The 21,697-nt window shown below is 36.7% G+C and overlaps 1 protein-coding gene across 3 annotated transcripts; it reads right to left on the reverse strand.

Annotated features, from left to right (window-relative positions):
- Positions 1–617: 617 nt before the first annotated feature.
- On the reverse strand, positions 618–17,190 carry LOC106877188 (uncharacterized). 3 transcript variants are annotated; one of them, XM_014926029.2, is made up of 13 exons: positions 16,670–17,190; positions 14,429–14,514; positions 13,323–13,429; positions 12,586–12,682; positions 11,965–12,078; positions 9,958–10,047; positions 6,756–6,821; positions 6,312–6,435; positions 5,314–5,420; positions 4,788–4,876; positions 4,121–4,225; positions 2,644–2,761; positions 618–2,542 (listed from the first exon to the last, which is right to left on the reverse strand). In XM_014926029.2, the coding sequence occupies exons 1-13, from the start codon at positions 16,728–16,730 to the stop codon at positions 2,348–2,350; spliced, it is 1,359 nt and encodes a 452-aa protein (XP_014781515.1). In that variant the 5' UTR covers positions 16,731–17,190; the 3' UTR covers positions 618–2,347. The 3 variants fall into 3 exon arrangements, with proteins under 3 accessions (XP_014781515.1, XP_014781516.1, XP_014781517.1); XM_014926030.2 differs by having other exon boundaries at positions 9,958–10,029; positions 16,670–17,188; XM_014926031.2 differs by lacking the exon at positions 9,958–10,047 and having other exon boundaries at positions 16,670–17,189.
- Between the last annotated feature and the right edge of the window lie 4,507 nt (positions 17,191–21,697).

A 21,697-nucleotide genomic window follows, 5' to 3' on the forward strand; every position in this document is an offset into this window, starting at 1 on the left:
CAAGGTTTATATGACCCTTCGGGGTTCAATATAAGATTTTATTGTTAAAGTTTATATTACCAATAAATTAGTTATATTCTTTTATTTGTTTCAGTCATTTGACTGCAGCCATGCTGGTGCATCGCCTTTAGTCGTTAAGTGATGATGATGATGACAATGTGTGAATGTGACAGGTTTCTGCAGTTTCCATTTTGTTCTTGGGATGATTGTGGCTGGAATGCCTTTGATCAAGTTAAACCAAGGACTAAACAACAAGCTTACAACTTTGAATTAAGACATAATTTCACTGTCGTCCTCTCTCCTTTCCAACTGAGGTAATCATGTATCTCCTCTCTTGTCACCTGATATAAAGCCACCTCCCTCAATACTTACTCCCTACATCAGTTGAGGGGTCTTTGTTGTGCAAGTTACCTGGTGACCACATTGGTGCTACCTAAAAGCACCCGGCACACTCTGTGAATTGGTTGGTGTTAGGAAGGGCATCTGACCATAGAAACTATGGCATAACAGACACTAGAGTCTGACACAATCCTTTAGCGCACCAGCATGGAAAACAGATGTTAAATGGTTATGAAGATGATGATGATGAAAAGTTTAATGAATCACATACAAAAAAATCTTTGTGCAAAATATATCTTTATTTCATTTGTTTCTGTAGAATTCAGAAATATGCTTAGTTCCTGATATAAAAGAAACTGTTTAACAATTTAAACACCTTGCAATAATATCCATATATTATTATTATTATTATTATTGGCATAATTACATTTAAGACATCATTTCTTCTTGTTATATTACTGAATAACCGAATGACCAGAAAATAGTATTTTGAAGACAATACTTTAAAAATACTTGTTATACTAAATAGTATTACATAACTTTTCAAATTGTTGTTTATGGTTTCTGTTGAGAGAAAGGGACAGTGGCTGATGGTCAGCCTTTAGCCTTTAGCATTCAGATTAGTTTGTCTGATGAAACGCCTTTTTATTGACATTGTTTTGAATTAATCCAGCAAAATCTCATAACTTTGAGATTTCAGCAATGTGATTATATTTTTTCTGAATGACAACGAAGGGTGGATGTGAGAGGCTGTTTTAAACATAAAACAAATAGAATGTTTGGGCCAGTTATGGTCAGTTGAAATGCTAAAGGGTTAAACGCCGGTTAATGGTCAGCTTAATTCTTTAGCGTTCAGATTACTTAGTCAAATGTAATGTTTATTTATTCACATTTGTTTTGAATTAATCCAGCATAATCTCATAGCCTCGAGATTTCAACGATGTGATTATATTTTGTTTTTGAATGACATTGTAGGGTAAGTGTGAGAGGCCAGTTCTTGCTGGTTTAAACATAAAAACAAATAGAATATTTGGGCTAGTTATGAGTGGTTTAAATGCTAAAGGGTTAAATCCCTGTCAATCAACTCCAATTGGAAGTGGGGAAAATGGTCCACACAAGACAGAATGAGTGACAGGTGATATGCAATTAACCAATTCTGAAGAATTGAAATGATTGTGTAAGCAGTAGAAGCAACGAGTGAACTAGTGCTTGGACTGAAAACTAAACCATCAGACAGATGGCTTTTTTATGGATACAACCTTGGTTCTTTTTTGGTGTAATAACAACACCATTCCAAATGTAGGAGCAATATTTCATTAGGGGTCTCACCTGAGTTTTGTAGAGAATCAACAAATGTCCAGCTCTGGTGTATTTTCTGGTCCTAATGAGGAAGGGCAATTTTTAGAACTTTGGTCTTCGATTCTCTTAAGATAGTCACTATTACTTGTTAATTATTGATTTCAAATTTTGGCACAAGGCCAGCAATTCTGGGAAGGTGATAAGTTGATTACATCGACCCCAGTGCATAACTGGTACTTGTTTTATCGACCTCGAAAGGATAAAAGGCAAATTCAACCTCAGTGGAATTTGAACTCAAAGCATTTTGCCCAGCATGCTAACGATTCAGCCAGCTTGCCACCTTACCATTAGTCATTAATTATTAGCACTGGTGTTGCATTACTGAAGCCTTAGACTTAATTACTTAGATTCCTGCTGACAAGACTTCCTTTAACTGTAGCCAGGCCTTACAGAGTAAAAGCAAAATTTGTTTTAATTTTGTGGACATTGCAAGTAAGAAGCAGCGACCTTCTCACTGAACCATGGTAGACAGTGTTACAAAAAAACAAACAAAAAAAAAACAAGTGGCAACTTAAACCGTTGCTACGAGAGCAATAATCTAAAAGAAATCTTGCATCAATGAAAGACAATGAAAGTGTAATTGTTCATCTCTTAAAATCCAGGTAAACTTTCTGAGGAAATAAACATCTGCGTCAGTGACCCACAACAATTACAGTTTAAAAACATATGAATCGCTGACTGTTATGTATCGAATCCAGCGGTACGGCACATAAGCTTGGTCTCGATCAAAAACACGCAAATAGCGAATCTGGATGCCGGAGCAAGTGTAACCTGATGCCTCGAACTCCATGACAATGTGTCCGATATCTTTCAAACGAGTTTTCACACCACTGTTGCTGATCAACTGGCAAAAAAAAGGGAAGAACAGTTGGTTGGATTTTTTATAAAGTCATTATATAGGCACAGGAGTAGCTGTATGGTAAGCAAAAAAAAAACAAAACTTACTCTGAGATTGGCATTTAAATGAGAGCCACCAGGAAACTTTTTTATATTCCATACAATTTGTTTATTAGAGGCTTTTAACTCTATAGTTTGATCAGGTCCAATTAGCTGTTGGCTAATCCTGGAATAAGTTGAAGAAAAAAAAACAAGGATTAGGATTAAAGCATCTGAATTGGTAACAAGTGTATAAAATCAAATCATTCAAAAGAAATTAATTAATGGTTATTGTGTGTCAGTGAAAATGGGTGTATATACACTATACTAGGCTAGATTCGTTTGAAAATTACAAGCTCATCAGTAGTGACTACACATATATGTATGCGTGTGTATAAACTACACAAAAATGAGCTAGGAGAAAGAATTCAAGAGTGGCTAGTAGCATGTTTTTAACTTAAATACACCTCTTCGGTTTACGACTGAGTCCCGTTCCAACTGACAGGTCGTAAGTCGATCTGGTCATATGTCAGATTTATATTTTTCAACATTATTTTCATTTGTGCAACTGATGTTTGAAAGCAACCGAGTGAGAGATAGTGGATGCCTGCATTGCCAGATGTTGCCATGGTTATTGTATGCGCAGCTGCCTAACATCCGGAAATCAATTGCTTATTTAATTTTTGTGGTCGTAAGTTGAGAAGAAGGTGTACTGGTATATCGAATATCAAACAACATAAATTCTTGACTTATTCTGGGGAGGGGAATTAATCTCGAGAATCAAGAATCTTTCAAAGGTGACATGCCATTAAAGAAAAGGACAGATTATTATCTGGAGATAAGAGGACAGTTGTGGACATGTGCTGCTGTCATCATCATCACAACAATTGTCTCACCTGACCTCCAGGAGTGAACGGACTGTGCGCTAAATATAATTCTGCTTCTAGTTTCATTTGGGGGAAACAAATCTACACTATGACATTACAGAGATTAAATATCAGTAGAGTAAATATAAAATTCAGTTTCAAGTTTTGGGACTCACAGGACTGGTTATCCAGTTTCCGTGGGGTGTGAGTAACCAAGATCACAGCATTCCCCTTAAACAGGACGCCAGTCTGTCTCAGGGTTAGTCATTTACAGCTGAGTAGACTGGAGCAATATGAAATGAAGTGTCTTGCTCAAGAACACAATGCACTGTCCAGTCCAGGTATTGAAACCACAATCTTATGACCATGAGTCTACCACCTTAACCACTAGACCATGCACTTCCACAATTAAGTATCAAAGTGATATGAAATACAATAAGGTAACGAGCTGGAAGAATCGTTAGCACACCAGGTAAAATGCTTAGCGGTATTTCATCTGTCTTTACAATCTGAGTTCAAATTCCACCAAGGTCGACTTTGCCTTTCATCTTTTCAGGGTCAAGAAAGTAAGTACCAGTTATGCACTGCGGTTGATGTAATCAACTAGCCCTCTCCCCAAAAATGTCAAGCCTTGTACCTACAATAGAAAGGATATTAAATACAACAATAATGCTACTCACCCAGAAACTGTTCCTGGCACAGGAATTCTTAACACAATATTTACAGCTTCCGTGTTTTCTGGGATGTGACTAAGTAACTGGAGTGACAAACAGGTGTCCCTGGAACTACAAATCAAAAGGGGAAACAATGAGGTGTTGTTAGTCAGGGGCCCTGACCATTCAGTCCTTTCCTTTTATTTTCTCCAAATAAACAATAATCTGAACCTCACAGAAGATACGACAAGGGACCGTGGCAACTGGCAAATATGATTTACAGGAGAAAACCTGTGAAGGTTGCAATGAAGTGTTATTCTAAGCTACTCCATTAATTTGGTCATCATTATTATCATCACCATCATTTAACGTCCACTTTTCCTTGCTTACATGGGTCAGACGAAGTCGCTGAGGCAGATTTTGTAGGGCTGGATGTTCTTCCTGTCACCAACCCTCACCTGTTTTCAAGCAAGGTAATATATATACATATATATATATATAGCAGGTAACTTTCAGTTTCCATCTATAAAATCTGCTCACAAGGCTTTGGTTGGCCCAGAGCTATAGCAGAAGACACTTCCACAAGGTGCTGCTCAGTGGGACTGAGCCGAAGACCACATATTTGGGAAGCAAGTTTCTCAGCCACACAGCCACACCTGCACCTATGTCACACCAAGAAACACAAAATACTTACGGAGAGTCAAAATCCTTTTCCTGTACTTGTAATCTAAATGGTGGCTTTAAAGGAGGATCTGATGCCAGTCTGTACGTCATAGCAGAAAACTGTAAAAACAAACAGAAGTTCTACAAGTACATCAATATTACAAGAATATCTACCAGTATATTTATTATATCTACAAGTATCATCATCGTTGTTTAACGTCCGCTTTCCATGCTAGCATGGGCTGGACGATTTGACTGGGGACTGGTGAACCAGATGGCTGCACCAGGCTCCAATCTGATTTGGCAGAGTTTCTACAGCTGGATGCCCTTCCTAACGCCAATCACTCCGAGAGTGTAGTGGGTGCTTTTACGTGCCACCGGCACGAAGGCCAGTCAGGCAGTACTGGCAACGGCCATGCTCAAAATGGTGTATTTTACGTGCTCAATGTTATTTCAAATAAGTTATTAAAATATTGCAAAACTTTTGAGTCAACACAATATATTTTTTGCAATAAAAACAAATTTTATGCAAAAACATAGAAAAAAGACATAATTACCTCACCAATGGGAGGATTGAGTATAAGACATCGGGAAGTATTAAATTCTTCTTTGCGAACACATTGATGAAAACTGCACTGCTCCATAGTTACATGGCTGTTGAAATCTAGGAAGAAACAAAGTTACTTCTGCTGAAAGAGTCTGATATGAATAAATCTTTACCTTTTAAAGGTGAAGAATAATCGCTACATTTGCACTAAAGAAGACAAAACCATTTTGAATTTGATACAAGATGGATAAGAGTATTATTGCTTGAAATTTTGTAAAAAGATATCTAAATCTCAAAAAGCAAAAGGAAGTATACAGGCGTGGCTGTGTGGTAAGAAGCTTACTTCCGAACCACGCACTGGGGTCGATGTAATCGACTTAATCCCTTTGTCTGTCCTTGTTTGTCCCCTCTATGTTTAGCCCCTTGTGGGCAATAAAGAAATAAGAAATAGATACAATGGTAAGCAGCAGGTGCAGTCTATAATTTACAGGTGTGTTTGGCATTAGGAAGGGCATCCAGTCACAGAAACCATGCCAAAGCAGACAGTAGAGCTTGGAGTAGTCTTCTGACTTACCAGCTCTGGTCAAACCATCCACCCCATGCCAGCATGGCAAATGGACATTAGATAGAATGATGATGATGAAGATCCATCATCTTGTGATGCAGAATTTGAATTTAAATTCAAATCTACACATCAGTAAAGCTGAGTTAAAAGGCCTCTCTAGATATACTTGTCCTCGTCATTGAATGTCCGTTTTCCATGCTAGCATAGGTTCAATGGTTCAACATGAAGCAGAGGAGTATACCTAACACTGCTGTCTGCTTTAGCATAGTTTCCACAGCTGAATGCCCTTCCTAATGCCACACACTTTTGCAGAGGGTACTGGGTGCTTTTTACATGGTACTAGCACTACACAAATCTTAAAGGGTTCCCTTACAAGTTAATGTGTTATGGGACACAAAATAGAAAATTAATAATGTCGTAAAAAAAAAAAAAATCAATTTTACCTTTTGGCTTCCCCTGTTCAGCAAGTGTGAGGTCCTCATTAACAGCTAATTTAATTACTGGATTACCACTTAAAAAACTCTTTACATTTATATTTCCTGTGACATCCATACGAGACACAAGCCCCTGAAAGAACATAGTCAACATATCAATAATAATAATAAAAAGCAAATCCTTAAAATAGCTCAGTCAAACCATCCAACCCATGCCAGCATGGAAAACGGACATTAAACAATGATGATGATGATGAATGAGATTCATTTACAACAATCATACAATGTCAAGACAAGGAGATAGAAACACACACACACAAACACACACACACATACACACACACACACACACACACACACAGTCCTCTTTTATAAATCTGAGCTTATATTACAATGTAAAGAATTATAACATGCAGAAAAGAAAGAAGAAATTTTTTTTTAAATGCAGCTTACATCATTTGTAATGACAACAATCATTTTCTCAATTACATCCACAAAAATTTCATTTTTTCGGTTTTCCTGCAAAGTAGATAACCAAAACTCAATATATATACATATATATATATATATACATAATTTAATAAACTTGAACTGCATCTCAGACGTAGTCAGTTTACAAATTACCGTATTTTATGGCATAAAAGTGGCAGCAATTTATTCACAGAAAAACGTTCTTAGTGCATTAAATCATGTATTATACAATGCAATCTAACAGTTCATTACAAAACATTACAAAAGTACGTGAGCTGGTCCTTTGTTATGATAATTCCTTCTATAGTACAAGTAATAATAATAATAATAATAATAATAATAACAAGAGCACTCAGAGAGCGCAAACCTCTGCCAAGGCAGCTCCAGCGTCCTCTCAACGATTAGCCGGAGATGATTTTTAAAATGAGAATATCTGAAATAAACTTGACTGCTCTCACAAATGGGAATACATTATTTACATTTGACGGATATTTGTCCTCATCTTGTTTGTTGTAAACACGTTTTGGCTGATATACCCTCCAGCCTTCATCAGGTGTCTTGGGGAAATTTAGAACCAGAGTTCTCATTCCTAAGCTATTTTTTGATGATGTAATTATTATTATTATTATTATTATTCAGGTCACTGCCTGGGATCGAACTCGGAATCTTGGGGTTAGTAAGCCGTGCTCTTAACCACTACGCCATATGCCCGTGGGCAATTATGGAGTAAATGTAAATAATGTACATAATTCCTCATCTCTTAAATATAGAACTACAAGACAACACTGTCCAATGTCCAATGTGACCTTCACTTTCAGACAATATGGCTGTTATTTCTAGCAGGTCAAGCAACCACATAGAGGATCCATCATTGTCTTACATGAATTAAATGGTTAGTACTGGTTCTAAGAACATTTTTGCAGCAGGAAAACTCACCGTAGGAAACTTTGCCATATAGGAAATTTTGCTGTAAGATAATTTCACCGCATAGACAATTTCGAAGATATGGCAGACAACCCGATTTAGAGAAATTACTGGTCTGAAAAAAATTGCTTTTTGTATTTATTTATGTGTTTCAGCCAAGTGGCTATATATATGTTTTTTATAATTCTGTTTTAGATTTCTTTATTTTGCCCTCCCCACCTCTGTAGTTTTGCCATAAGAATCTAATAGATAGGTTGGTTGAAACAATTATATACCAAGGGAGGAATTTGTCCTTTTTTTGGTGAAATTGTCTTGCGGCAAAATTTCCTGCGTGGCAAAATTTCCTGTGTGGCAAACTTTCCTGCAGCCAAAAATCCTGGGGCAAATTTTCCTGTGGTAAAAATATTTGTGTCAAATTTTCCGGATACGGTTAGTACTGGTGACATAAGCGGGTGGTAATGTTTATTTTATAAATAGCATGGAAAACAACATTAATATTTTAGATTAGGAGTTAGTATTAGATTGTTAATTAAGCAGTTAATAAATGTAAATTTAATTTAGGATGACTTCTATGTTAACGGAACCAGTAAGATAACAACACGCAAATGTCTAAATACATGATGGCTAATTGACGAAACATCAAATTTATTGCCATCGTACTCATTAAATTCATGATTAAATTAGATGTTGTTAATAACATTACAATTCAGAATGGCAAACTGGCAGAATCATTAACATGCCAGGCAAAATGCTTAGCAACATTTCATCTGCCTTAACATTCTGAGTTCAAATTCTGCCAAGGTCGAATTTGGTTTTCATCCCTTCAGGGTCCACAAAATAAGTATCAGATGAGCACAGGGGTTGATCAAGAAAATCATAATCTTAAAAGTAAAATAACCTTAAATTTAATTCATAGACTATAAGTACTGTATTTAAACATGTATAAGGAACCCTCGTGTATAAGGAGCCCCCTAATTTTGGAGGCTTAAAATTTGGAAAAAAGGTTTTGTAAGGCATTATAATACTATCCATGTACAACAAACTCCCATATTTTTTTAACCTAATTTTTGACAAAAAAAGGATTCCTTATACATGTTAAAATATGGTAAATACCTTTCTTCTTTTTACCAACTAGTAAAATTCTTAGAAAATTAATCAAGTTCAGAATGAGTCTAATGACAAAATGAATCCCAGAATACTATTGAATTTTTAGTCTTCATACAGTGAATCTAGACCAATCTTCTTTATGCTATATTCATGGTAGATATTGAACTCAGCAATGCAGTGAATTATACAGCTCTTTAATTACTTACAAGGTTAAGCAGTACCTCATTATGGTACCTAATTGCAGTTGGCTGGATTGGACAAGTAAAAGCTAAATAGTTCTAACCAAAGACACAGCATTAAATGATGGGATGAAAACTATAAACTCCTTTCATTGTAATTTGAAACCTTAAACAACTCAGACCAGCTGTGACTGTGTATGATACATCTCAGCAATTATTTCACTGACTATTACCAGTTCTTAGATTCCTATATACATATACATATATAAATATATATATATATATATCATCATCATCATCGTCATCATCATCATCATCGTTTAACCTCCGCTTTCCATGCTAGCATGGGTTGGACGATTTGACTGAGGACTGGTGAAACCGGATGGCAACACCAGGCTCCAGTCTGATTTGGCAGAGTTTCTACAGCTGGATGCCCTTCCTAACGCCAACCACTCAGAGAGTGTAGTGGGTGCTTTTACGTGTCACCCGCACGAAAACGGCCACGCTCGAAATGGTGTCTTTTATGTGCCACCCGCACAAGCCAGTCCAGGGGCACTGGCAACGATCTCACTCGAAAATCCTACAGGAGCCAATCAGGCGGTACTGGCAATATATATATATATGTATATATATATATATATATACCCACTGTATTTTCTGGCATACATGTTTACAGCCCAAAAAAGACATGTCAACTTATACACCAAGATGACTTTAGAGGACCAAAAATTCCACATGAGATGCTGCAGGATTTGGAAAGATGGTGATGACGTTTGAATGTTTACACTATATACTACATCGACTTGCATGCCAGAAAATATGGTAATCAATATGGTTTGAATACTACTAATCATACACAGCGCAACTAATATTTATTCCATATGGATTTCAGGTTTAAGAAAAGACAGACGTTTGCATAGATGTTCTGTATATACCTTGATACAAGTGACAAAGAGCACTAGAGAGATATTTACCTGTTCCACAGCTGTTCTAACAACAGGTTTACTTGAAGCAGAGCTTGGAGCCACTCTGGTTTCTATTCCAAACTGAAACAGAGTGAAAAACTATCTTTTAACTGCCAATGGATAAATTTCTTGAGTATTATTCAAAGTACCATTCCCGTTTCAGAGTGTGAGGAGATAATTACCTCCCTTCGTAATAACTGCCATCTCGAGACTGCCACGTGCGGTCTTCAGCGTACTTCTGAATAAGAAGTATACTAAAGTGTCAGCCAATAGTTCTAATATTGGATGGTAGTCTCTTGTAGTCCAGGAAAGATAGTTCTGCAATTTCTTAGCGAACAACCTGCAGGAATGTTTTGTTTATAATGATCAAATGAATGTGCTGTACATTAGCATACTCCCTCCGTCAAATTGACACTACCTGTACAGGTGTATGGTGTACCACACTTCAGGTGTTGAAATGATCGCAGAGCAACTTGAGATGAAGTGATTTGCTCAAAAACACAATGTACCACCTGGTCAACGAATTGAAACTATGATCTTAAGATCCTGAGTGCACCACCCTAGCCTCTAGGCTATGAGCTCTCAACAGTTCTAATATTAATTATTCAGTAACTAACAAAATGGGTTCTGCTTCTTCTCCGTATAACAATCTTTTCCACATGCATATGACGAAAATCAGTCATCACAGTTTGTCTTACTTTTTAAATAATTTATGTCAATGAAGAGGCCCTTAGTGATGTTGATGAAGTTCAGTTTGAATATCTGTGGGTTAATATCTGTGAAAAAAAATCAGGAAAGAAGGTAGGACGGAAGGAACGAAGGAAAGGAGAGAAAAAGAGGATTCCAGATGGTCACATTCCTAAAAAGGATGTATAGTGCATAGCGTTGGGGTTTCATGGGTTTCAAAGATAGGGGCATTGAGAAGAACAGCATTTGGGAAGGTTAGTGTATCAGCCAGGGATACAAGACAGCAAGGATAGTAATTAGTACAAACAGTTCAAAATGACAAACAATTCAAACCCTGTGTTAGTTGTGTTGGTGGAGTAGAGTGGGGGAAGAGGGGTGGAGGGGCTTGAGGAGTTGTGTACAGCTAAGGCACTGGAAAGAATGACTTCAGAAGGAAACACGCTCAGGTTATACGTCCTCAACACAGGACAAAGACTAAATCAAACAAATCAATCATAGAGGTAATTAATCATATATATCAGTGGTTCTCAACCAGGGTTCATATGGCCCTAGGGGATCCATATGGCTCTTGGGGGTACATATAAGGTTTTGTTGTTAAAATTTAAGTGCAATAAACTGGTCATATTTCTACAATACACAAAATACTAAACAAATTTTTTTTATACAATTCCTAATAATATTTAACCCTTTAGCATTTAATTCAGCCATATCCAACTCAAATATGCTACATATTTTATATTCAAACTGGCTACATCCAACCTCTCACACCTGCACTACAATGTCATTCTAAAAATATAAAAACATACCATGGAAATCTTGAAGCTACAATATAAGGCATGATTAATTCAAAACAATATGAATAAATAAGCAACAAATTTGACAGAGTAATTATGAAAGCTAAAGGGTTAATCATGAATGGCTAGAGTAAAATAGGAACTAAATGGGTCCATAGGTAAAAAAGGGTTGAGAACCCCTGATAAATGCACTGTATACATTGAATAAGTGTAACTGTAAACCCTTTTGTTACCATATTGCTGCTGAAAGAGACTAATTTTGCTTCAATTCATTTTGAAGATAATGAAGAATTTAATAATATAACTTTGTCGTTAAGAAGGGGGTGTTTAGAACATAAATTAACATGCAATTTTGATAGGTTTTAATTAAGCTCGTTTTAAAACAGAACCAGGAGTGCTTTCAAGGAGTTGGTATCAAAAAGGGTTAAATATGTATAGTGATATACAGACTCATAAACAAATTAATACAATTAATACATACACACACACACACACACACAGAGTTTAGAAGCCAAGGAAATAGAAATTATCTTACCAATCTTGATGCAATTTCTTCTGCAGGAGATCTGTTAGCTAAAACAAGGACTGGATCTGACTGGATATATGGTTTAATCTTGTCCGTTGTGGCTAACTGGATGTATCCAAATTCCTAATAAAAAGACAATATAAATATTGTCAAAAATTGTGAACTTATGACTCGTGTTGGGGAATTTCAGACAAAAATAAGGTCCTTGATAAAATAACATATCTTATTTACTGAAAGAAAAGTTCTTAATTGCGTGTTCTGCCCAGGGACAGGGCAAAAATGCTTGCAGTAGATTTAAAACCACAATATAGTGAAAGAATTTTTTCCCCTGTTTGGGATGAGGAGAAATGAGATTAAAAAGTAATTTATATGTAGTCTATTGACTTGCTATAAATAGCAACCAAAACACCTACAAACCATATCCTATAGGCGCAGAAGTGGCTGTGTGGTAAGTAGCTTGCTTACCAACCACATGGTTCCGGGTTCAGTCCCACTATGTAGCATCTTGGGCAAGTGTCTTCTACTATAGCCTCGGGCCGACCAAAGCCTTGGTTGACCTCAGAACATAGAATTGGAAGAAATGGTTGTTTGACATTAATTAACAGAGAACTGACAATGACTCCTACTTACCAAAATTTCATTCAATATTTCATAAATCAGGAGAACATTAGCTCGAATAGCATCTTCACTGACAACTCCACAGAAATCTTTGCAGATCAGGAAGAACCTGGCAAAAGAAAAGGAAAAGTGAATCTATAAATTACATCCTCACCGTTGTTTTAATGTCTGTTTTTCCCCATCTTGCCTTAAGGAAAAAAGGTGTATAGACATCAACCAACGAGGTCCTGATGCACTGCAGCTAGGAAAAAGATGGAGTGGTCATGGCTGGAATACCTTTGGTCATAGATCTACTCAATCTGACCTGGGGCTCATCACCAGCTGCAGTACCAGCTGCATTTAACATCCGTTTCCCATGCTGATGTGGGTTAGATGGTTTGACTGGAGCTGGTAAGGTTGAAGGCTGCACCAGACTCCATTGTCTGTTCTGGTTTGGTTTCTATGGCTGGATGCCCTTCCTAACAACAACTGCCCCACCCAGTGTATGTGTGCTTATCATGTAGCACCAGCAGAGATACTCTTTGCATGGAACTGGCACAGGTGCTTTTTATGTGGGGCCAGCACAGGAGCCAGTCTGGGGGTACTAGTGTCGGCCACGTTCGGTTGGTGCTTTTTACATGCTACCGGCACAGGAGCCAGACATAGGGTACTAGCCCCAGATAATTTAATTTAACCCATGTATTTAATTATTCCCCCACAACCACTGCATGACTCTACTCTGAATTCAAAAACAGTATAATGATTCTAACCTGGTAAGGAACTCCACAAGAAAGATAGGAGACATGTTACAGGTCGTTACAGCCATGATAAAAAGTCCGTTTCGCTTGATGTGGCAAAATGTGACATCATCTTCTTTCTAAAAATGAGAGAAATTTCAATTAAAAAAATTAACAAATGATATGAACATTTCAAACAGGTTCAAGATGATTCAAGATTTTGTCTTTTTATTTCAGAAAATAATAAAAAGAGGGAAATTATCTAAATTACAATACGTAAGGCACTGGTGTGGTTACATGGTTAAAAAATTTGCTTCCTGACCACAATGTTTCAGGTTCAGTCCCACTGCGCAGCATGACATCTTGGTCAAATGTCTTCCACTATCGCCTCAGGCTGACCAAAGCCTTGTGAGTGAATTCGGAGGATGGAAACTGAAAGAAGCCCATTACACACACACATGTGGATATGTGTGTGTGTGTGTCTGTATGCTTGGGTATTCCTTGTCTTGACAGCATGTGATATTGTAAACAAGTATCACTGTCATACAAGCAGTGTCTTTATTTCCAATATTCTGCGAAAACATTTCTGGCCATGAGAAAATATGACCTTAGTTGGAAATAGATATGGGATGGCAACAGGAAGCACATCCAGCCATAGAAAATCTGCCTCAATAAACTCTGTTTGGCCCATGTAAGTAGGAGTCTGAGGGGATCTGTGGAGGTAGATTTTCTACAATCAGATGCCCTTCATGTCATCAATCCGAATGTCTGAGTTCAAATTCCACTGAGGTCGACTTTGCCTGCCATCATTTCGAGGTCAATAAATTAAGTACCAGCTGACCACCTTAAAATAACATTGGTTTCAAATTTTGGCACAAGGCCAGCAATTTCAGAGGAGGGGTGTTAAGTCGATTGCATCAACCCCAGTACCCAAATGGTACTTATCTTATTAACCCTAAAAGAATGAAAGGCAAGCTGACCTCAGTGGAATTGGAGCTCAGAGCATGGCGACAGATGAAAGCATTTTGGACAGTGATTTACAAGTGAATATACTGACCACAAAATAGGTTTCTTAAACTAAATGATGACACACATTATTAATCAAAGTGATGACAGGAGAGAGAGAGGAATATACTCACAAAATGGGGTAATAAATGTTCGTTTCCAACTGCACGAAGTTTCTTGAGGAAGATGACTTTAGGGTCAAAATCCAGATCAAATCTGTCTGACATGTGTTAAGTATAACAACAATATGGACATTTACCAGGCTAATGAATGAAACATCCGACCATACAGGGGTTGGCTGAAACGTTCATAGACTGACCTAGATACTCTCATGGAATTTGACCAAATTAGGTTAATTAATCAACATAGCCCCCTAACAGTCCCCACACTTCTTCCATGTATTCAAGATTTCACAGCTCTAACATCACTTTTTCATAGTCGGCCTATGAACTTTCCAGCCTACCCTCATAGGAGAGAGAAAAAGTGTTCTTTCTTGGTTTGGGTGAGATTTTGTCTAAACTGGTGTGAGAAGAAAGACAGGGATTAAAAGATCCAGTTAAAAGGGTAATGGGAAGAGAAGTATACAAGAGAGAAGTACCCACTAGACTCTAGGAGTGGTTGGCATTAGGAAGGGCATCCAGCTGTAGAAACTCTGCCAAATCAGATTGGAGCTTGGTGCAGCTATCTGGTTTCACCAGTCCTCAGTCAAATCGTCCAACCCATGCTAGCATGGAAAGCGGACGTTAAACGACGATGATGATGATGAGCGAATAAGGTGGTGGCAGGTATTAAGTGAGGTTGTATTATTATGTGAGGCAATAACGAAATGTGATGGGTATTCTGATGAAGCGTGACAGACAGGTCAATATTGTTATGTGTGACAGGAGTGTGATGTTTGACCATGATGTGCTATGTCATAGTAGTGAGATGTATGACCACATTGAGTGATGTATGGCAGTTGTGAGATGTATGACCACGATGTGATGTATGACAGTTTCATAGTTTGATGATCACTACTCAGAGATATGCACCAAAGTTTCTTCCTAAAGATAAACAGCTATCATTAACAATAATAGATTTCTAATTTTATTACAATGAAATAGTTGCTTAAATGAAATTCGTTACTTAAAATGTATTTATCTTATTGTTCCCCGCGAAAAATCATAACTTCATCCCAGCAGGATTTGAACCCAGACGTAAAGAACTCTAACTAAATACTGCAAAAGTACAGTGCTGATTCTGCCACCTATTTAATTTTTATGCTAATTTCTACAATAAATTACATCCCATAAAATGCTATTTAGCCTCGTGTCACCCACAATCCAGCGGATCTATGAATGAACGCGTTCCAACCATGGACTATCCCCACTTAAAAAAAAAAAAAAAGAAAGAAAAAGAAAACTAGCATATCTCAGACTACATTACCTTTTATTATTGGGAGTGGCTAAGCTTAATTATAATTAATCTATTGTATATTCACAAGTCTTCGAAACTGATATCAACATGAAAGCAAGTTTCAGTAAGAAATTCCAATTAGTTATTTTCATAATAAAATATTGGTAACTTAGAACTTAGAGTAGTCCTACCTATCAAAAGAACACATACACAGCTATATTCACTTTATCTTATTTTTATTTTCGATTCATATTATAAATTTAGAGTCCGAAAAGTTCCCAGTGAGTTGATTTTGCCATGAGGAGCGCAAGAATCTAACGTTTCCTTGCATTTCTTTCGAAAGAATGTACAGAGATATTGTTGCTTTGACCGTAAAATTAAGAATCAAAACATTTCGTTGCGAATACATTCACAGATCCAAGTGAAAACTATGTTTCGAGTCATGGATTTATCATAATGTATTCAGATACAGCAGACGACATCAACGGACTTTAATGTTATTAAACACACATCACCGCTTGGTAGACGAGTGTTGTGTGTAGACACATGAGATCTGAACTCTAAATCAACATTAAAAAAAGGGAAAAACAAACACGAAGCATCTGGCACGTGATGAAGCAGCAAAAGCAAACACAGAAATACTCTCAACTTTTTCGAAACGGACAGAGAAGTTTGTGAAAAATGCCATCGGATTATTTAATAACAATTGCCATTTGTGTGGATACAAAATTATTCCTAATCGAAAATATATTCTGTTTAACGATAATTAAGGAAATTAGGTGTCATTAAAACGTATCTGTGTTTAATAGATCCGGAGCAATGTCTAAATAAATCCTAAATTATCAAGTTTGGCTTGTTTAGAACTAATAATAATAATAATAATAATAATAATAAGTAAATGTCTATTTCATAACAACAGTTACAAAGTTAAGGACAAAATCTTAATAAAGAATCGGAAACATTTTTCGAAAAAAGGATACATTTTTTGTGAATAAGGATATCTCCTCGAGTTGTTGTAATAAATATTTCGGAAATATACATTGTTATAAAACGATCAGAGAAATCAAAAGTGGAAACATTTAGAAATTGATTTAATATCTTGGAAGATGTTGGGGGAAAATTAAAAGACTTTCCTGCTACACCGCCTGGCAACAAATAGCGACATCTGTTGGACAATTAAGGGTTGCTTCCCATTTCTCTTCAGAAAAAAAATTTTCAGGCAACTTTATACTTTTATCCATATGGAATTCGATGAAATGACTCACAGTCGTTGTCATGTGTCGGTTAAACCAACTTCGCTATTATCCTTAAATTTGTGTACTTGTGTTAAAATTAGAAGTTTATATCTAAGTAATTTAATGTGTTGAAGTTAAGGAAAAATAAAAATGTATAGAAATTTATGCTTCGATCTGTCTCTGATTGACAGAAAAAAAAAATAGTTGTAGTATAACGACATGGAAAATTTGTTCATATAGCTATGTTGGTGCTGACCCCAAATTTCAATTACAAATATAATGAGGGGAAATATAATTAGATAAGATAAATTCAGATCAGGAAAATAAGGGAGGCAACTCCGAAATCTAAACATTGACTGAAAACAAATTGGTGATGTGGAAGGAAGTTTGATGTTAGTCAAGTACAGTGACTGAAGGAATAAAGATTTTTGACTGAAAACCCTCAATAATTTAACAACTTATTATAGTGACACACGTAAATTTCCTAAGAACATCTTCTGCAAAAGAATATTCACTAAAATGAACCCACACCCTCCCAATTTTTTTCCTTGAGTAAGCTATTCCTAGGAAGTCTTTATTTTAAGTTGCCTAATAAATAACTAAGATAGCAAGCTGGAAGAATCGTTAATATGTTGGACAAAATGCTTAGCAGCATTTCTTCTACCTCTTTTTGTTCTAAGTTCAAATCCTGTCAAAGTCAACTTGGCCTTTCATCTCTTTAGGGTCAATAAAGTACCAGTCAAATACTGGTATTGATATAATCAACTTGTCCTTTTTCCTGGCCTTGAACCCTGCAAACCTATATATTGAGAATGTGATTTCAGTCACTTATAAGCCATAGTAAACAGGTAACTGGCCTTGTAAGACCTAGGACAAAAAAAATGTAAAATAAATAAATGGTACAGTTCTATATTCAAGAGATGAGGAATTATTTACATTATTTACATTTGACGGATATTTGTCCTCATCTTGTTTGTTGATAAATCGGGTATAGCTGATCATGTATGGAAAAATGGAAACCACCTCCCCCTGTGGGATGAAGTTAAAATAATAGACAAGGAACAACACTGGAAAATACAAAAACTAAAAGAAGCAGCACATATGCTAGGACACAACAACCTCCTAAGCAGACGGAGTGCAGATATGAATAGCATATGGGAACCGGTATTGAGGAAGGATAGAAAAATAATAGATTTATAAGCCTTAAAATTCACCCCATAATTGCCCACGGGCATATGGCGTAGTGGTTAAGAGCGCGACCTGATTAATAATAATATAATAATAGTAACATCGTTAGGAATGAGAACCCAGGTTCGAAATTTCCCCCAAGACACCTGACGAAGGCTGGAGGGTATATCAGCCGAAACGTTGTGTTAACAACAAACAAGATGAGGACAAATATCCGTCAAATGTAAATAATGTAAATAAATGGTTTTCACTCAAAATTTCTATACAGCCTACCATAACTAATATGATCAACCCAAGCCCAATAACACATTAAAAGCGCCCATGCTGGTGCAATGTAATAAGCACCTGTACTGGCACCACATAAAAAGCACCCATGCTGGTACCACATAAAGAGCACCTGGTACACTCCTGTAAAGTGGTTGGCATTAGGAAAGGCATCTAAGGTGGCGAGCTGGCAGAAACGTTAATGTGCCGGACGAAATGCTTAGTGGTATTTCGTCTGTCTTTACATTCTGAGTTCAAAATCTACCGAGGTCGACTTTGCCTTTCATCCTTTCAGGGTCAATAAATTATGTACCAGTGGAACCCTGGGGTCGATCTAATCGACTGCCCCCCCCCTCCCTAAAGATTTCAGGCTTTGTGCCTAGAGTAGAAAAGAATAATTAGGAAGGGCATCCAGCCATAGAAACCATGCCATGACAGACAACTGGAGCCTGGTGTAGCCCTCCAGCTTGTCAGCTCCTGTCAAACCATCCAGCATGGGAAATGGACATTAAACGATAATACTGATGATGATGAGGAGGAGGAGGAGGACAATGTATTCTTTTGGTTAAACCAATGTGTGATCCTAGATTAAAAACTTGCCACACAGCAACAACATGGAAATTGAATGCAGTATTTGCTAACAATCATAATATCAGATCTGTACCAACACAATGAGCTGGCAGAATCATTAGCACACCAGGCAACAGGCTTAGTGGCATTTCTTCTGGCTTTACGTTGTGAGTTCAAATTCTTCTATGGTCAACTTTGCTCGTCATCCTTGTAAGATCTCTAAAATTTCAAGTATATTTGCCACCTAAATGTGGCTAACCCTTAAGGGTTGATGCTACTGTAGCTTGTAGCCCCAGGAAGATATCTCCTCCAGCTGGCTATTGACACACTTTCTGTGCCCTATCAGCATTTGCAAAGGGAAATCATCTTTTCCATTTCCAGCCTGACGCGATACACATGGACCCGAGTTTCTGGATATTGATCTGTCATCAGCATGTGACAACCACCGGTTGGTGATGGGAAGAGGTTCTCAATGCAAATATATATATACTTTTTTCCAGTCAATACCCAGAAACTCAGGTCCGTGTCAATTTTGTGAATATATACATATATCTAAAGAGTAATGTTTGTTGCCACTTCAACATGGCTGTTCTGTACAGAACTTCATTACAACCATTTTTTTAATCACAGGAGAATATCTCCAGCTGGTTAATGACATGACCTGTGTCCAATATTACGAGCAGGGGAGAAAACCCCTACCATCTAGCGGTTTGACAGGATCAATAGACCAGTCTGGTTTCATGGTATTTCCCTTTTGTAGCGTACACTCTAGTGAAATTCCTCTCTCCTTTGTTATATATACATACATTCGAACACAGCAGATAACAACTAGCCTTTGGGCGCTATTTGGACCCTGTTGTGTCCACCACTCAGACTGGTTGGTATTGGCACAATTTATCTCTTACTCTATTGCGCCAATATGCAACCTAACCAATCGAAGTCTCTAAATAACATCACGTGAGACAGTCTATTCACAACCTCCAGAGATGGAGTAGGGGAGAGGAGAAAGAGAGAGTTGGGAAGATGAGGTGGGGGAGAAGTCTGGAGCACAATGAAAGTAATGGGATGAACATTTCAGGGCTTGTAGCTCTGTTGCGTTCAGTTGATCATAATTGCTTTGCACATGGTAAGTATAATGAGGAAACTAGTTGTTATAGGGAAGTGAAGATTATAATAGGATATGTGTGAGAGACAAGGCCACATTTGAAGTAAATTGTTCCTTTGTCTCTTATATAATGACATTAGAGAGGCAGGGTATGATTCCAGTGAAGATATTTTCAATGAGCCGCATTCAGTCAAAAGGGATCTTAGTCTTGCAAGCAACAAGGCAACCCCACTAGTGTTGGTGCCATGAAACAAAGCATCAAGTAGGCTTTGTAAAGTGGTTGACATTAGGAAAAGCATCTAGGCATAGACACCATGCCAAAGCAGACCTTGGAGCATGGTGCAGTCCTTACATTTATTGGTTCAGTGGAATAATGTTTGCCTCTCAAATCCTCTTTCATGGGGGCTGAAGAGATGATAGTCTAAAGGCACTAAATCTGGTGACGAGGAAGTGGAAACTGTAGTGAAGAAGTGGCTCAAAGAACAGTCAACAGAATTTTATGGGGTAGGGATACATGCTCTCATTCAAAGGTGGAACATTGCTATTGAGAGAAATGGTGACTATGTTGAGAAGTAGGGATGTGATCCACAGAGGACCAGCTTCATTTTGATGTATGATACATGTTCCTGTGTTGGTAATTATACCTGTCCTAAACAAAATGGCATTACTTTTTGGCTCACCCTTGTACTAATTACATTGGACTAAATCCCATAATAATAATAACAACAACAACAACAACAATAATCATTTCTGCTATAGGCACAAGGCTTGAATTTTCGTGGGGAGGCAGACAATCGATCACATTGACCCCACTATTTGACTGGTTCTTAATTTATCAACCCTGAAAGGATGAAAGGCAAAGTTGACCTTGGTGGAGTTTGAACTCAGAACGTATAGATGGATGAAATACTGCTCAGCATTTTGCCTGACATACTAACAATTCTGCCAGCTCGCCACATTAATAATAATAATAATAATAATAATAATAATAATAATAATAATAATAATAATAATAATGATAATAATGATAATAATGATAATAATAATAATAATAATGATAATAATGATAATAATAATAATAATAATAATAATAATAATAATAATAATGATAATAATGATAATAATAATAATGATAATAATAATAATCCTTTCTACTGGAAGCACAAGGCCTCAAATTTGGGGGAAGAGATTAAATCAATTACATTGACCGCGTGCTACTTATTAACTCAGAACCAAGCAACAGACGAAATACCACTCAGCATTTCATCCAGCGTGCTAACGATTCTGCCAGGTCACTGCCTTAATAATAATAATAATAATAATAATAATAATGATGATGATGATGATGATGATGATGACGATGATAATAATAATAATAATAATAATAATAATAATAATAATAATAATCATGATGATGATGATGATGATGACGATGATGATGATAATAATAATAATAATAATAATAATAATAATAATAATAATAATAATAATAATCATGATGATGATTTCTTTTAAAGAACAAAAAATTAATTGTCTAAAAAATAATTGGAATAAATGTTGTTTAAAGAAGATGCCATTGAACAGAAGGTGTATTTATAATTAACTGACATTGTTAACTTCACAGACTGATTTCAGTATATATATAT

Source organism: Octopus bimaculoides, chromosome 11 (assembly GCF_001194135.2).
Source record: "Octopus bimaculoides isolate UCB-OBI-ISO-001 chromosome 11, ASM119413v2, whole genome shotgun sequence".
In the NCBI taxonomy this organism is placed as follows: Eukaryota; Metazoa; Mollusca; class Cephalopoda; order Octopoda; family Octopodidae; genus Octopus; species Octopus bimaculoides.

Bases quoted from the DNA above. Each gene is read 5' to 3' on its own strand.
- LOC106877188 (XM_014926029.2), bottom strand. From the start codon at position 16,730: ATGTATATTTCCGAAATATTTATTACAACAACTCGAGGAGATATCCTT. The intron at 13,430-14,428 runs GTGAGTATATTC...TCTCATTTTTAG, and splicing joins AACATTTATTACCCCATTTT to AAAGAAGATGATGTCACATT. The intron at 12,079-12,585 runs GTAAGTAGGAGT...TCTTTTTATTAG, and splicing joins AAATATTGAATGAAATTTTG to GAATTTGGATACATCCAGTT.